This window comes from Leucoraja erinacea, chromosome 31 (genome assembly GCF_028641065.1).
Source record: "Leucoraja erinacea ecotype New England chromosome 31, Leri_hhj_1, whole genome shotgun sequence".
Taxonomy (NCBI): domain Eukaryota; kingdom Metazoa; phylum Chordata; class Chondrichthyes; order Rajiformes; family Rajidae; genus Leucoraja; species Leucoraja erinaceus.
Genome location: NC_073407.1, coordinates 27,051,256 through 27,068,533, shown reverse-complemented (window position 1 = coordinate 27,068,533; position 17,278 = coordinate 27,051,256). Strand labels below are relative to the sequence as shown.

At 46.4% G+C, this 17,278-nt stretch overlaps 1 protein-coding gene across 1 annotated transcript in view; it reads right to left on the bottom strand.

Moving 5' to 3' along the window:
* lrsam1 (leucine rich repeat and sterile alpha motif containing 1) overlaps nt 1-17,278 on the bottom strand; it is a 34,898-nt gene that overhangs the window by 11,001 nt on the left and 6,619 nt on the right. The window contains 12 exon segments of the mRNA XM_055660372.1: nt 341-440; nt 2,775-2,845; nt 4,002-4,046; nt 4,738-4,776; nt 5,372-5,511; nt 6,135-6,257; nt 6,743-6,772; nt 8,320-8,450; nt 9,668-9,758; nt 12,601-12,722; nt 14,330-14,414; nt 15,251-15,319. Of these exon segments, the coding sequence (XP_055516347.1) occupies nt 341-440; nt 2,775-2,845; nt 4,002-4,046; nt 4,738-4,776; nt 5,372-5,511; nt 6,135-6,257; nt 6,743-6,772; nt 8,320-8,450; nt 9,668-9,758; nt 12,601-12,722; nt 14,330-14,414; nt 15,251-15,319 (1,046 nt within the window).

Here is a 17,278-nt window from a genome sequence, read left to right as displayed (position 1 = left end):
GCCAAGTATGTATACATGCAAGGAATTTGCTTTGGTGCTTTGCTCGCAAGGATAACACGATATACATAGACAATGGCTCTGGCACAATGGTGTTGAATGCAGAGCTAAAATCCTTGCATAGGTCCCCCTGGTGGTGTAGGTGCTGGAGGATGAAGTGCTGGCCTAGGTTGACTGCATCATCCACTGATCTATCGACACGATTAATTCATGATCAGCCATGACGGACGGAGTATACTCGATGGCCCCAATGGCCTAATTCTACTCCTACCACCTATGATACGAGCTAATGAAGGGAAGTGAGAGCAGCCATGGCAGTGGGAACTCTGTGCTTACTCTGTACCTGGTGCTGGCTTCATCCACCAACTGCTGACGCCTTGTCTCGTAGATCATGTGCAGGAGTTTGTTCGTGGAACTTTCAGACAGCATCTCCTGCATAGCAGCTGCAAGAGCAAACAGAACATTGGGTACTGAACACTCAGGTATTCCATAGAAAATAGGTGCAGGAGGAGGCCATTCAGCCCTTCGATATGATCATGGATGATCATCCAAAATCAGTACAACGTTCCTGCTTTCTCCCCATATCCCTTGATTCCTTTAGCCCTAAGAGTTAAATCTAACTCCCTCTTGAATACATCCAGTGAATTGGCCTCCACTGCCTTCTGTGGTAGAGAATTCCACAGATTCACAACTCGCTGGGTGAAAAGTTTTTTCCTCATCTCAGTCCTAAATGTCCTACCCTTTATTCATAAACTGTGACCCCTGGTTCTGGACTCCCCCAAAATCGGGAAAATGTTTCCTGCTTTAAGAATGTTATATGTTTCTATGAGATTCCCTCTCATCCTTCTAAATTGCAGATTTAAATCTAAAAAGCTTAACCGCTCCATTCTATTAACATATGACTGTCCCACCATCCCAGGAATTAACCTGGTGAACCTACAGTACACTCCATCAGTAGCAACAATGTCCTTCCTCAAATTAGGAGACCAAAATTGCACAAAATACTCCAGGTGAGGTCTCACCAGGGCCATGTACAATTGCAGTGGGACCTCCTTGCTCCTAAACTCAAATCGTCTCACAATGAAGGCCAACATGCCATTAGCTTTCTTCACTTCCTGCTGTACCTGCATGCTTACTTTCAGTGACTGATGTACAAGGACACCCAGGTCGCGTTGCACCTCACCTTTTCCTAATCTGACACTATTCAGATAATAATTTGCCTTCCTGTTCTTGCCACAAAAGTGGGTAATGTCACATTTATCCACATTAAACTGCATCTGCCCACTCATCCAACTTATCCAAATCACCCTGCATTCCCATAGCACCCTCTTCACAGCTCACACTGCCACTCAGCTTTGTGTCATCCAAAAACTTGGAGATGTCATATTTAATTCCCTCCTTTAAATTGTTAATATATATTGTAACTAACTGGGGTCCCAGCACCGAGCCTTGTGGCACCCCACTAGTCAGGTGTTGGTTTAAACCGAAGATATACACAAAAAGCTAGAGTAACTCAGTGGGCCAGACAGCATCTTTGGAGACAAGGAATAGGTGACATTTCTGGTTGAGACCCTTCTTCAGACTGAGGAAGGGTCTCGACCTGAAACGTCACCCATTCATTCTCTCCAGAGATGTTGTCTGATCCGCTGAGTGACTCCAGCTTTTTGTGTCTATCTTCAGTGCACTGCGCTGGGACCTCCGGACTGATACGTTTTGCGTTACATTCTCTCTTCTCCCATCAGACAAAAGACATAAACGTTTGAAAGTACGTATCGGCAGATTCAAGAACAGCCCCCCCCCCACTGTTATCAAACTACTGAATGGTCCTCTCATTAGCTGGGGGGGGGGGGGGTGTGCCCACCTCCAAACCTCCCTTGTTGCCACCCTTTCTCTTTCTCTGTAGCTGTGTCAGTGAATTATGTTTTACCATCTGGTCAGTTTGGGGACTGTCATGGAGGGATAAGTTTATGTTTTAGGAAAAGAATGAAAGCATTCGGCACAAATAGTCTTCTCTGCCATTTCATTCTTGGCTGATCTACCTTTCTCTCTCAACCCCATTCTCCTGCCTTCTCCCCATAACCCTTGATGCCCGCGCTAATCAAGTACCTGTCAATCTCCACTTTAAAAATACCAAATGACTTGGCCTCCACAGCCGTCTGTGGCAAAATCCCACAGATTCACCACCCTCTGGTTGAAGAGATTCCTCCTCATCTCCTTTCTAAGGGAATGTCCTTTTATTCTGATAGTCTGGAATGCCATCCTAGTTTCCATGCTCAGAGGGCTGGAATGGGAACTACAAGCTTGACTTATGATGAACAACGCAGGGTGGTTCAGCAGTAGAGTTGCTGCTCCAGAGAACCGGGTTCGATCCTGGCTACAGGTGCTGCCCATATGGAGTTTTATGTTCTCCCCATGACTGCGTTGGTTTTCTCCGTGTACTCCGGTTTTCTCCCACACTCCGAAGACTTACAGGTTTACAGGATAATTGGCTTTGGTAAAAGATTGTAAATTGTCCCTGTAGGATAGTGGTAGTGTGCGGGGATCGCTGGTCGGCATGGACTCGGTGGGCCGAAGGGCCAGTTCCCGCTCTGTATCTTTAAACTAAACTAAAACTAAGTCCTGCTGAGAATTTACAGCTCAACTCCCCCTTTCAGACGGTGCTCCATACAGCAACTCAGCAGTACATCCATCTTAGCAAACGGATTGAAAAATATATCGACACACAATGCTCCAATCTCAAATAACAGAGAATACATCTCAGTTTCCCACATGCTTACCTGCCACCTCCTTCTTTCTCAGTCTCTCGTTCTCCTCCTGTGTTACTGTCATCAACTGTTCCATTCTTACCCTGTAGATGGCAGAGAGGAGTCAATGTTTACAACACAAGTTCACAAGTTCTAGGAATAGATATAGGCCATTCGGCCCATTGAGTCTACTCCCCCATTCATTCATGGCTGATCTCTGCCTCCCAATCCCATTTTGCTGCCTTCTCCTCTGAGTGTAGATCCTCAATGAGCCACTGAACATTGTGTCGTTCCCTCAGTAATATTTCCCATTTCATTGTTTGGTTAACAAAGAACGGGAGAACAGGAGGAACATGCATGGTGGAGCAGTGATAGAGTTGCTGCCTCACAGCAGCAGAGACCCGGGTTTGATCCCGACTACGGGCACTGTCTGTACAGAGTTTGTACATTCTCCTTGTGATCACGTGGGTTTTCACCGATTTCCTCCCACACTCCAAAGGTGTGCAGGTTTGTAGGTTAATTGGCTTCAGAAAAATTATAAATTGTCCCCAGTGTGTGTAGGATAGTGCTAGTGCTGGTCGGCGTGGACTCGGTGGGTCGAAGGGCCTGTTTCCATGCTGTATCTCTAAACTAAACTATTTCTTGGAAGTGTACATGATAGAACAGGCTGGGAAGAAGACAGCATTTCATGCTGGGCTAGACACTTCTTATTGGCCAACACAAAGCCCAAGACCTAGTCACTGGTGCCACGGACACCAGTGACTCAGATAAACCATCTCAGAAGCACAGGGTGCCAGCTATGAGTACATGGACCAGGTAAACCAAGGAGCTGGATCACTAAATGTGGTGAACACTGCCCAGTCCATCACGGGTACTGACCTCCCCACTGTCGAAGGGATCTATAAGAGACAGCCAGCATCATCAGAGACCCACACCACCCTGGCCACACACTCATTTCACTCCTGCTGTAGGGATGATATAGGAGCCTGAAAAATCTAACGTCCAGGTTCAGGTTCAGCTTCTTCCCTACAGCCACCAGGCTATTGAACACTACAAACAACAACTAAACTTCCATCTTCAAAATGTTTCGGTTGCGTGAGTGATTTTATTATATTTTGCACTAATATAGGGTTTAAAATAAACTTCTCTTTTTGATAGTTTTACAATGTGTTGCAGACCTGGTCATGTTGCTGCAAGTACAAATGTCATTGTTCTGTTTCAGTTCAAATGACAATTAAATCCTCTTGACTAAATTCTCACCTCTCCTTTTCCAGTGATTCTATCAGCATTGAGTTCTGCTTTCTTCTGAAAGAGAAACAGTTAATATTTAAACAATCTTAATTATAAACTTTAGTTTAATATTTAATCTTATTTTGTTAGTAAGAAGCGTAGAGAGCAGAAGTCCAGGTACGTCCGCACCTTTGAGTTACCCAAGTACAGTGAAAAGCTTTTGCTGCGTACTAAATACTCAACAGAAGGACAATACATGATTATTAACCCAGCTGTCCACAGTACACAGATACACGATGAAGGGAATTACGTAAAAGGAACAACCTCTTTCCTCTCTCTCCTTCATTGCCTATCAAACTTTTTTTTAATCAAGAATACAATTGAGAATGTTAGTACTCCCAATAGACTCAACAGTTGTGATAAATTTAGGCTGGGTCTCTGTTCAGAGGTCTGGTTCAGGTCACTCAACAACATCGAGGCCCGACTACTACCCAAGCACCACTATCCAAGACTACTGTCCAATTTTGATTAGTATGGGGTGAAGGCAGGAGAATGGGGTTGAGAGAGAAAGATAGATCAGCTATGATTGAATGGCAGATTAGACTTGATGGGCCGAATGGCCTAATTCTGCTCCTAGATCATGTGACACAACACAGCTATTTTGAGCCAACAGTCCAGCAAGTGACGATCCAAACACTTGGAGAAGAGACTCAACGTGAAACCAACCCTTGACCATGTCAGCGTGGTTCACTGGTAGTATCCCCACCTGTACTTAACTAGTTCAAATCCGTCTCCAGGAACAACTCTGGAGAAAGACAAAGATGAAAGGTTACAGAGACATTGATCAATGATGACTTATTTTACAAATGTAGAATTTACAAGTAGCCATTGTGATGTGAGAATATAAAATGCTGTTGGTACTGTGAATCTTTGAAACACTTTGGGTTTTCTCAGAGTGTTTGTCAGTGCACACTGCTCAGGCCTACAATAAACCATCTTGTTCCAGATACTCTCCACTGTTCTACAAGACGTATTATGTTGTGTCTGTTCCTATCCCAAGTAAAGCCAGATTCAGGGTACAGGTAGAACACAATGTTTCCATCGACAGTCACCAATCCAATTACCCATCACAGTCCTGGCAGCAAGCACTGGTCAGAGAGTACACTTGGACAGGTACATGGATGGGAAGGGTTCAGATGGATATGGACCAAATGGCAACAAATAGGACCAGCTTAGATGGGGCATCTGTGACCGCATGGACTAGTCGCGACAGAGAGCCTGTTCCACACTGTGTGATTCTACCACTCTACAGCATTGGAAGTGAGAGAGTCGGCATCGTACCAGAAACACATTAGTCACCGTCCCTGCCCCTCCTGTCCACGCTACCCCGACCACCTCACCTCTCACTGTCCACCAGCAGGTTATGGATAAGGCTCATGGCTCCATCCTCTCCTCGTTTCAGCTCCACCAGCAGTCTCTGATGCTCGTCATCCATGTAGCGCTGTTGGTCTCGGAGACCCTGGTCCAGTTTCCCTTGTTCCTGTGGGAGAGAGAGTGCAGACGTGGGTGGATATGGAGCACAGGACGGCAGTGACTTCACCACAGGGCAACAAGATCCAGCAAGCAGGCAGTAAACTCTGGCCAGGAATGCCAGCAAAGAACAGCTTCATTTATTTATTGGATAGGAAAGAACAGCAGTTGCTGGTTTAAATCGAAGGGAGACACAAAATGCTGGAGTAACTCAGTGGGACAGGTAGCATCTCTGGAGAGAAGGAATGGGTTCCCTCCAGAAATGCTGTTTGTCCCGCTGAGTTACTCCAGCACTTTGTGTCTACCTTCATTTATTTATTCCTGTCTTTCCACAACTTGATCCACCAACATTCATCCACAGGCAGGTTGCACCAGACCACTCCCTCTTCTCCCCTCTCCCATCAGGCAAAATGTATAGAAGTGTGAAAACACACACCTCCAGATTCAGGAACAGTTTCTTCCCAGCTGTTATCAGGCAACTGAACCATCCTACCACAACCAGAACTACTATCTATTTCTCCCATGACCCTCGGACTGGTCAGCACGCAACAAAGGGCTTTACACTGTTACTCGTGACAACAAACTAAATTGAAACTGAAGCACCATGGTGACCCTGCTTCTTGTTTTGCTTACCTGTTTGACAGCCTGCAGGACCTGCTCCTTGTGGCTGCTGTCCTGCAATATTAGCTGTGTCCTTTCCCGCTGCTCCTCGCCAAGCCTCCTCTCAAACTCCAGCTTCTCCTGCTGCTTCTGTTCCTGTGGACGAGAGGCAAGATAGACTCAGGTGCCGTCCCCTCTCCCCGACATCTCTCCTTGCTCTGGCCGCGGCCTGGCACCGTTCAGCACCACTGCCGTGTGGCACTCACCGGGAGCTCCCTCCTCCCTACACTTTCCCCTCATACTCCAACATCTCACCATTGCCCAGATTAAACTTCACCAGCCATTTCTCTGCCATATTTCAACTCATCTATATCTTGCTGAATCCATTGAAGATTTCAGTACATGCTGAGAGTGAGAATGGATTTTGACCGTGCGGATGCTGTACAAACGGTAATAATGGATTAGCGTGTAGTCTGTGGGGAACTCTATCCAACAGTATTAGACACGGAATTGGATAGTCGATGTTCTGTGCAGTGAGGGCAAGTGTGTGTGTCTACAAAACAGGGCTCTATACACAAATCAATTATTAAATATAATCCAATTTATTTATCGTTAAATAATTGTCAAACATGTTTTCTTACCTTCCTCTTTTCATAGTCCATGAACTTGTTCTGCAATGAAACAAAGCTTTTCATAATTCAGGCCACAATAACATATCAGTCTGCATTGATGACATCAGTCGCTGAGTACATTCAAGATGGAATTGGATGATTTTTTAGATAGTCATATGGAAAAGGAGTAGAATTAGGCCATTCGGCCCATCAAGTCTACTCCCCCATTCAATCATGGCTGATCTATCTCTCCCTCTTAACCTCATTCTACTGCCTTTTCCCCATAACACCTGACATCCAAACTAATCAAGTATTCAAGCAAGTTAGAAATAGCTCTTAGGGCTAATGGAATCAAGGGATATGGGAAAAACATAGAAAATAGGTGCAGGAGGCCATTCGGTTCTTCGAGCCAGCACCGCGATCATTGCGATCATGGCTGAAAAGTAGGGTACTGATTCTGGATGATCGATCATGATCATATTGAATGGCGGTGCTGGCTCAAAGGGCCGAATTGCCTACTCCTGCACCTACTTTCTAATCATAAATCTATCTATCTCTGCCTTAAAAATATCCACTGACTTGGCCTCTGCAGCCTTGTGTGGCAAATATTTCCACAGATTCACCACCCTCTGAATGAAGAAAGGGATGTCGAACAGTTAATATGCATTCTCCAGGAAATCCTTCCAAAACCAGCCACACTTTGTTGAGGAAGTGATATCACAAGTGGGACTGTGGTGAATTTCACAATGTGTTGTAACTGCATATTCAGGGTCCACTGATTGCATGATTTTAAATCTGAACACATTTAGTCTTAGAGGTACTGAGTGGAAACATCGAGTCCTCGCCGACTAACGATCCCCGTACACCAGTTCCATCCTTCGCACGAGGGACAATTTACAGAAGCCGATGTGGGAGGAAACCGGAGCACCCGGAGAAAACCCACACGGGATGAAGTATGAGTAACTAAACTTCATAAAAAGTACTTTAATAAGAATACAAACAGAGACCATAACATTGGCTTCTGTAAGGCTCAGCATCGTAGATTAAACTGAGTCTTAGATACTGCGTACCACCAGATGACATAGTGAAGACCCGGTATGGATCATGGATCATAGATCGGGTCAGCAACAAGACAAGACATGGATCACAATCAGCAACAGTGATTGATCTACACACCCGGTCAAAGCGAGGATGTACAAACTCCATACAGACAGCACCCGTAGTCAGGATGGAACCCGGGTGTTTGGTTTATCAGACCAGAGGCAGCAATTCTACCACTATGCCACATACACTGGACTAACCCAATCAGCTGATGGAGGATATGAGGTTGTACACCACTCCGTTGCAGTGTAGAGTTGTCTTCATTCATCGTTGAGCTTAGATTGTGGGTCGAGACCACACATCTCGCATGCAAGATAGACACAAAAAGCTGGAGAGAGGAATGGGTGATGTTTTGCGTCAAGACTGAAGGGCCTCAACCCGAAACATCACCCATTGCTTCTCTCCAGAAATGCTGCCTGTCCCGTTAAGTTACTGCAGCACTTTGTGTCTATCGACAGTGTAAACCTGCACCTGCAGTTCCTTCCCACACACGATGCGCCCCATACCTGCCACTTCTCTGCCTCCAGCACCCGTTGTTGGAAGTTGCCCTCGACGTTGTCACTGCTCGCCGCCTGTCCGTCACTCTCCAGCACAGGGAGCAGGCACTGCGACGGAGGAACGTACTCCATCCCCAGCTCTAGGGCACAAGCACAATCAAGAGGCTTACATCCAAGTACCACCCACTGCCAGGCACCCAGCCAGGCTGCTTCACACCCATGATACACACAAAGTGCTGCAGTAACTAAGTGGGCCAGGCACATCTCCGGATAAAAGGAATAGGTGACGTTTCGGGTAGAGACCCTTAATCATAGCCCGACAGACGGACGAGGGGCGGACCACGTGGAAGTGAGGACGCCGCTGCTGTGGGAAGAAACAAAGGAGGACCTGGCGTGGGGGGTCTGCCATGAGGGGAGGGGAGAACTGGCGGGGGGGGGGGGGGGGGATTTGTAACTTGGCAGCGCCCTTAATGTGGCAACTGTTTGCATACCGGGGCATGGTATGTAGTATTCAAATCAACTCAATTCCCCTGTTAACCATTTTAACGCCTCTTCCTATTCTGATCTGCTGTATATAATGTTATCAGTGTAAATGACACCTTGGAAGTAAGACTTGTAACAAAGGCTCAGGATAAAAAGCAGAGAAACTGCGATAAAAATCAAAACACTGTTCAACATGATGCTACTGACCAACCAAATATTATTCTTCACTGCCTGCTTCCGCTTATGAAATAATCAAAACAGGATGACCAATGCTTTCTCGGTTAGTCAAACAGTCAAAGTTTAGACTCATTCATTTCCTTAGTGCGTTTGAAACAATTGCTTATTCTCATTAGAGTCACCATTATTTTTGGATTGTTTTAGAAAGGAGATGAGGAGGAATGTCTTTAGTCAGAGGATGGTAAATCGGTGGAATTCATTGCCACAGACGACTGCGGAGGCCAAGTCAACGGATATTTGTTAATAAGTACATGTTATAGAAACAGAATTAGGCCATTCGGCCCATCATATCTACTCCGATATTCAACCATGTCTCTGTCCTAACCCCAATCTCCTGCCTTCTCCCCATAACCTCTGGCATCAGTACTATCAAGAATTTTTAAGGCGGAGATTGACAGGTTCTTGATTAGTAAGGATGTCAGGGGTTATGGGGAAAAGGCACGAGAATGGGGAAAGATAGATCAGCCATTGACTTGGCCTCCACAGCCTCTGTGGCAATGAATTCCAAAGATTCACCACCCTCCGACTAAATAAATTCCTCCTTGTCTCCTTGCATTAGTTCCTTGCAATATGCAATGCCTTCAGTGAGCCAGGCAGCTTTCAGCCAATGAAGTTAAGTCATGCCTGCCAGCCTTACCTTTGCACAGGAACTGTTTGATGGCTTCTGTTCCATTGCTGCACACATTGGGTGGAGGGTAGGTCATGTCCTCTGCATCTAGACTGAGGGACTATCAGAGGTCCCAGAAAGCAAATGGTGAAGGGGAAGAAGGGCAGGGAAGACCAGTTAACATGGGGTGGAGAAACAGCAAAGCAGAATTCTCAGAATATGTACAGCATAAAGGCAGCATGGTTGTGCAGTGGTTAGCGTCGCTGCCGTACAGTGCCAGAGACCTGGGTTCGATCCTGACTACGTGTGCTGTCTGTAAGTTCTCCCCGTGACCGGCGTGGGTTTTCTCCGAGATCTTCGGGTTCCACCCATTCCAAAGACGTGCAAGTTTGTCGGTTAATTGGCTTGGTTTAAGTGTAAATTGAACCTTGTGTGTGTAGGGTCGTGTTAGTGTGCGGGGATCGCTGGTCAGTGTGCACTCGGTGGGCTGAAGGGCCTGTTTCCGCACTGTATCTCTCAACTAAACTAAACGTGACAGGAACTAGATTGTGCCATTGCACAGCATATTTCCGCAGAAACTCAAACCAAGGGCTCAGGTAGTTCAACCCATAACTAATGATATCCGGCACGGTTTACAGACCGAGATCTAATACAAGAGCTCAGATCATTTCTATACAGAACAATGAATAAGCAGGAATTAATTAGAAACTGAAATCTAATCGAGGAGGAATGGGTTGTGTGTAAAAGCATAAAGGAGCAGGGAGTCAGTTACAGATTAGATTGAAAGCTTCTGCTGGTGCAGCTGCAACATGTTCATTAGTATCAACCCTGAAGCCAGCTGGTCTGGCACAGATTGGCTTACTCCCACTCTGATGTTTCTCCGCTGCAATCCTATATCTATAAACTGCTGACAATGTCGGGTTGACGAGTGCCGATTACATGTGGACAATCAGGAGCGGGGGGGGATTTCCACAGCCTCAGTAGCCAAAACACTGCGCCAGAGACCCAGGTTGTATCCTGACTACTGGTGCTGTTTGTACGGAGTTTGCACGTTGTCCCCATGACCTGGGTGGGTATTCTCCAAGGGGCTCTGGTTTTTCTCCCACACTCCAAAGACATACAGGTTTGTAGTCTAATTAGCTTGTGCAAATTGTCCCTAGTGTGTGTAGGACAGAACTAGTGTATGGGTGATCACTGGTCAGCACGAACTGTATGGGCCGAAGAGCCTGCTTCCACACTGTATATCTAAAAAACTAAATCTATTGTAAAAACAAAAACACAGCTCAAAGTGCCAAGAGCAACCAAGGCTGTGGACAGTTTCCACACTGTATCTATAAACTAAACATTGGCACCTAAATGACATTGACTAAATGGGTTTTATTCAAATATAAGTGGGTATATAATTGTTTATTTTAAAAGAGGTAATAGATTGCTTATCAAACCCTGCCCTTGGATCATTGAACCTCCAGAGCCCCACCTTATTCCCTTCGAAAATACAGAGCAATTACTTAGCAACTGTTACCATCTAGTCCAGGAACACACGACGACTCTAACTATAGTCACAGCACCTCATATTTCACTTGAACAGCTTACACCCCATCGGTCTGAACATAGACTTCTCTAGCTTCAAATAACCCTTGCTTTCCCTCTCTCTCCATCCCCTCCCCTTCCCAGTTCCCCTACCAGTCTTACTGTCTCCGACTACATTCTATCTCTGTCCCACCCCCTCCCCTGACATCAGTGTGAAGAATGGTCTTGACCCGAAATGTCACCCATTCCTTCGCTCCAGAGATGCTCCAGCATTTTGTGTCTTGCTACAGCATCCACGTCCCTACACTAAAGTTTTGTTACAGCTGAGCTATTATGATTAAATGATGGCACATCAGTCGTGATACACACGGTAATCTTGTCACAGTGAACCCTGGCAGAATAAACCAGCATTTTAAACTGCTAAGTGTCCGAATGAGATTCAACTTGTTATAGGAAACAACTCAATAAATGGAGACAGCTTAAATATAACACTTAGCACCGAGGTGACCATTTAGTTTAGTTTAGTTTAGAGATACAGCATGGAAACAGGCTCTTCGGCCCAGCGAGTCGGTGCTGACCCACGATTCCCCGCACCTACACGCTAGGGACGATTTATAGAAGGAAATTAACCTACAAACCTGCACATATTTGGAATGTGAGAGGAAACCGGGGCACCTGGAGAAAACCCACGTGGTCACAGGGAGAACGTACAGACTCCGTACAGACAGCACCTGTAGTCGGGATGGAACCCGGGTCTCTGGTGCTGCAAGCGCTGTGAGGCAGCAACTCATCGGCCGAACGCACTATGGCAACTTCACTCACCCCCCTGCAGGAACTATCCAACAGGAGGTGCAACTCCAGAGCCAACAATATCATGAGAGACCCCTTCCACCCCTGCAACGGACTGTTCCAGCTGCTACGGTCAGGCAAACCTCCGTTGCCATGCGGTGAGAACGGAGAGGTTGAGAAGGAGTTTCTTCCCAGAGGCCATTCGGACTGTAAACGCCTATCTCACCAGGGAATAACTCTACAGAATGTTTTTTCTTCCATTATTTATTATGTAAAAGAATATGTGTGTTAACCCGGGTTGTTTTGTTGTTTGTCGTCCGCGAACATGCCACTTTCAGTGCTGTGATGTGCAGTGACAAATAAACTGACTTGACTTGACTGACTTCCTTACTGCCACTGTGTCACATAAGGAAGATGCTGCAGATGGAGGTCAGGCACAGGGACATGCCCTTTGATGCATAATGTCCCGGCTGAACATGATGCCAAGTTAAACTAATCTCCTCTACCTGCAAGCAATCTATACCCCTCCAGTACCTGTACATCCACCTGTGCCCATCTAGAAGCCTCGTAGATGCCACTATTGATACCCGTCTCCAGCATTGCCCCAGACAGATGCCTAGATCAAGGACAGGCCACTATTTTACCTCCAGTGTCCTGATGTTGGCCAGGTCTTGAGGCAGATGTCGGATTTGATTCCGACTAATGTCGAGTGTGCGCAGGCTCTTCAATCCGCTCAGAGACTCGGGCAGCTTCCGGATCCGGTTCCCTGGAGCAAACGGGAGAAGGGGGGAAGGTGAATGGGACGACGCTGCAGTGAATCACAACATCCCATCAAACCGAGGGCAGCCACAAATCACCCACATGCTGAAATGCCAACCCTCTCTGACACCACGTCTGGGATTCTACCGATCAATACACCTCAACCCGAGATGCGGGGACTCCACCCAGAGATCGGGGCAATGCCCCCCCCCCACCCTAACCCCAGCTTCCCACGCACCCAGACATAACATCAAGGGAACTTCCTCATACCTCCTCGGTATAGTTGAATTGTGTGTGTTACTGAGAAGGCATAGGATATTGGAGATTATTGGCGGGCAGCTGCAGAAATACCTGCAGTGGGTATCTGTAGTTGCGTTTAAAGTTGCCATTAATTAAAGAGAGCTCAAGGTGTCAAAGCACTAACCTGGCAAATCTTGTTAGGTTCTGGATGTGTTTACAGCATTTCCCCAAGGTTTAGAGGCCCTGCTGAAGGTTATCACTGATCAGCTTCCGCCAATTGTATCCCTGCTGTAGAGACCCTTCTAAAGTTTAGTTTATTGTCACGTGTACCGAGGTACAGTGGAAAGCTTTTTTGTTACGTGCTAACCAGTCGGCGGAAAGACTATACACGATTACAATCGAGGCATTTATAGTGTACACATGCATGATAATGGAATAACACTTAGTGCAAGGTAAAGCCAGCAAAGTCCGATCAAAGTCCAATCCAGTCTGACTCTGAAACCACACGACTATTCCCAAGGGTCTCGGCTGCCTGTTCTATAAAATCTTTACTCAACACAGAATTGTTTCCTGTTGCAGTGTCAGCGTGTGTGTGTGTGTGTGTGTGTGTGTGTGTGTGTGTGTGTGTGTGTGTGTGTGTGTGTGTGTGTGTGTGTGTGTGTGTGTGTGTGTGTGTGTGTGTGTGTGTGTGTGTGTGTGTGTGTGTGTGTGTGTGTGTGTGTCTGTGAGTGTGTCTGTGAGTGTGTGTGTGTGTGTGCCTGTGTGTGTGTGTGTGTGTGAGTGTGTGTCTGTGTGAGTGTGTCTGTGAGTGTGTGTGTGTGAGTGTGTGTGAGTGTGTGTGTGTGTGTGTGTGTCTGTGTGTGTGTCTGTGTGTGTGTGTCTGTGTGTGTGTCTGTGTGTGTGTGTGTGTGTCTGTGAGTGTGTCTGTGCGTGTGCGCGCTGTTTGCCTCCACTATCACAGGGTCACATACACTGCTGTAATATGGATGGCTGGACCCTGGGATTCCCCACTGCAGGGAACTCCATTCACTAACTCGATCTTGCTATCCCAACCCAAAACCTAAATACACTTAACTCCAAAAGATAGACACAAAGTGCTGGAGTAACTCAGCAGGGCAGGCCATCGATTGTCTCCAGAGTTGCTGCTTGATGCAGTGAGTTACTCCAGCATGTCGGTATAAACCAACATCTGCAGTTCCTTCCCACTGCTTTACTCCCTTTCCCAATAGAATTACCAAAAGGCTTGCAGATATTGAAGAACAATGCTGTACAGTGAGTGGGCTTCCAGTTCACCCAGTCGGGAGTGTGGCTAGATGAGAGCTTTGGCCTGAGCCGTCTCCACAGAACACACAATATAAAGCCAGACTCTGTTACCTTTTAGATTTAACGTCTGGAGCTGGGCCAACGTCGTTAGCGAGCTAGGGACAGATTTCAAGTCATTCTGCTCCACGTTGAGCACCTGGAATATTATAAACGTTAGTGGATAAAGAACAAGGCAGGCGGGCCCAGCAACCAATCAACAACTCTAGTCAGGGGAAACAAAACCTGGGGAGGTTTGCATGGAGTTATGAGAAAATGTCGTCAAGCTTGAACGGGTACAGAGAAGATTTACAACCATGTTGCCAGGTCTAGAGGGTCTGAGCTATAGGGAGAGGTTGAGCAGGCTGAGACTCTACTCCATGGAGCTCAAGAAAATGAGGGGTGATCTTATGGAGGTGTCTAAGATCACGAGAGGAATAGATTGGGTAGATGCACAATGCAACGAGTCTCTTGTCCAGAGTCGGGGAATCAAGGACCAGGGTACGTAGGTTTAAGGTTAAGATTCAGATTCAGATTCAATTTTAATTGTCATTGTCAGTGTACAGTACAGAGACAACAAAATGCATTTAGCATCTCCCGGGAAGAGCGACATAGCAAACGATTTGAATAAATAATAATAAGCCATTGGCAGTCACCGAGGTACGTTGTTGAGTAGAGTGACAGCCGCCGGAAAGTTAAGGGGGAAAGTTTTAATAAGTGGTGAGTGTGTGGAATGAGCTGCCAGAGGAGATAGTTGAGGCAGGGACTATCCCAACATTTAAGAAGGAATTAGGACAGGTACATGGATAGGACAGGTTTAGGGGGATATATATGGGCCAAACGCAGGCAGGTGGGACTAGTGTAGATGGGGCATGTTGGCCAGTGTGGGCAGGTTGTGCCGAAAGACCCGTTTCCACATTCTATGACTCTAATGTCTCAGTGTTGTGTGCTGTTGGGTCTTAAACCTGCAAGAAGTTTGAAGAAATTGATTGTTACCTGAAGGGATGAGAGCTGCCCCATGTCCTCAGGCAGTGAGGAGAGCTGGTTGTCATGGAGATCCAGAATCTGAGAGCAAGGAGAACAGAGCGTAGAAGATGCCACCAAGCCCCGCCATACCAAACGCAATCGATACGATAAAACCGCATTAGACAAAAGTGCCGGAGAAACTCGGCGGGTGCAGCAGCATCTATGGAGCGAAGGAAATAGGCAACCGAAACCCTGAAGGAAATTTTTGGGCCGAAACCCTGAAGGAAATAGGCAACGTTTCGGGCCGAAACCCTTTCGGGTTTCGTCCCGAAACGTTGCCTATTTCCTTCGCTCCATAGATGCTGCTGCACCCGCTGAGTTTCTCCAGCACTTTGGTGTACCTTCGATTTTCCAGCATCTGCAGTTCCTTCTTAAACGATAAAACTGTAGTCATACCCGGAGGGAAATTGTTCTGCCGGCAGTCACAAGACACTAGGTCCACGAAAACTTACAGTTAAAAGTGAAAACAAAAAGAAAAAGGCAAGCGACTGTTGTCTGGCTGTCGTGTGCACAGCGCCTTCACCGGAACGAACAAATGAACAAACAAACGCAGACTTATCCCCTGGACAGAGTGTGTCCCCCACACTGGGCCCCCCCCCCATGCCGGGCCCGCCAATGTTCTTCACGGTTGTCCCCAACACAAGAGCCATGTACAGCACAGAGCCCTGCGGTCACATCAACAGCGACTCCCCGCTCCCCACCTCAGGCAACCCCACTCACACCAACAACAACAACAACAACAATCTTTGATGGGCTCCAAAACAATTACACGCAGAATTTCTGAACTGAAACTAACTTAACCAATGTTTGGTTCCTTGGAGGTTTAGGACTCTCTAGCAAGGAGTTTACTGCCCAGACCGAGCTCCTGAGATGGATGGCTTCTTTAACCTGTTCACTGCCAATTCTTTTTTCACTATTGGCCATGACCAGAGTTTACTCAGGGGTGACATTGAACAGGTTAAACTCTGTGCGGTGTCAGCAAGTCAACACAATGTTGTTCCAGGGATGTCATCTAATGATAAAGAAGGAATGGTGATACATGCCATTCCCTACAGCCGACAGCCATTAGGCTAATAACCACAACCTCAAATAACAAACCTGATCTACATAGACTACTATTATTTGCTTGTTTTTTATGTGTACTTATGCGTGTGTGTGTGTGTGTGTGCATGTGCGCTTTCGTGCATGTGCGCTTGCGTGCGAGTCCATACGTGTGCGTGTGTGTACGCGTGTGTGTGTGCGTGTGTATGTGTGCGTGCGCACATGTGCGTGTGTGTATGCGTGTGTGTGTGTGTGTATGCGTGCGTACGTATGCAGGTGTGCGTACACACACTGAACTTTTTCACTCATCTGCTATACTGTTTAGAGCACTGTGTTTAGATATTGTGTTGTGCTGCTACAAGTAAGAATGTCATTGTTCTATCTGTCGACAATAAAGCCCTTGACTCTTGACGTGCCAATGTCACAAGTACATGCATCTTGGGAATGGAAGGAAGAAGTCCCGCTGTTCCCGTGACTCTCGATGGGAAATGCTGCAGTGTAGCAAGGAGCAAAATTCACCAAAATATATAAATCAGAGACAGTGACCAATGGTACAAGGCCCTCTCTGTGAATCACTCACTTATTGTTTATGCAGTCGATGGAATCAAGAGTCAATAAAGCATTTTATTGTCATATGTCCCAGATAGAACAATGAAATTCGTACTTGCAGCAGCACAACAGAATTAGATGGGAAGTACAAAATTAGGACCACACCTGCACTGATCAATAATCATCTTCAAATAAAATAATACCATTACAGTCACTGAATTTCCAATATTTACATATAAGACCAGAAGACATAGGAGCAGAATTAGGCCATTCAGCCCATCCAGCCATTCAATCATAGCTGATCTATTTTTCCCTCTCAACACCATTCTCCTGGCCTAACTTTCTCCCCATAACCTTTGACGATCTTCCTAATCAATTGCCTATCATTTCGGGAGGGAGAGGGAGTTA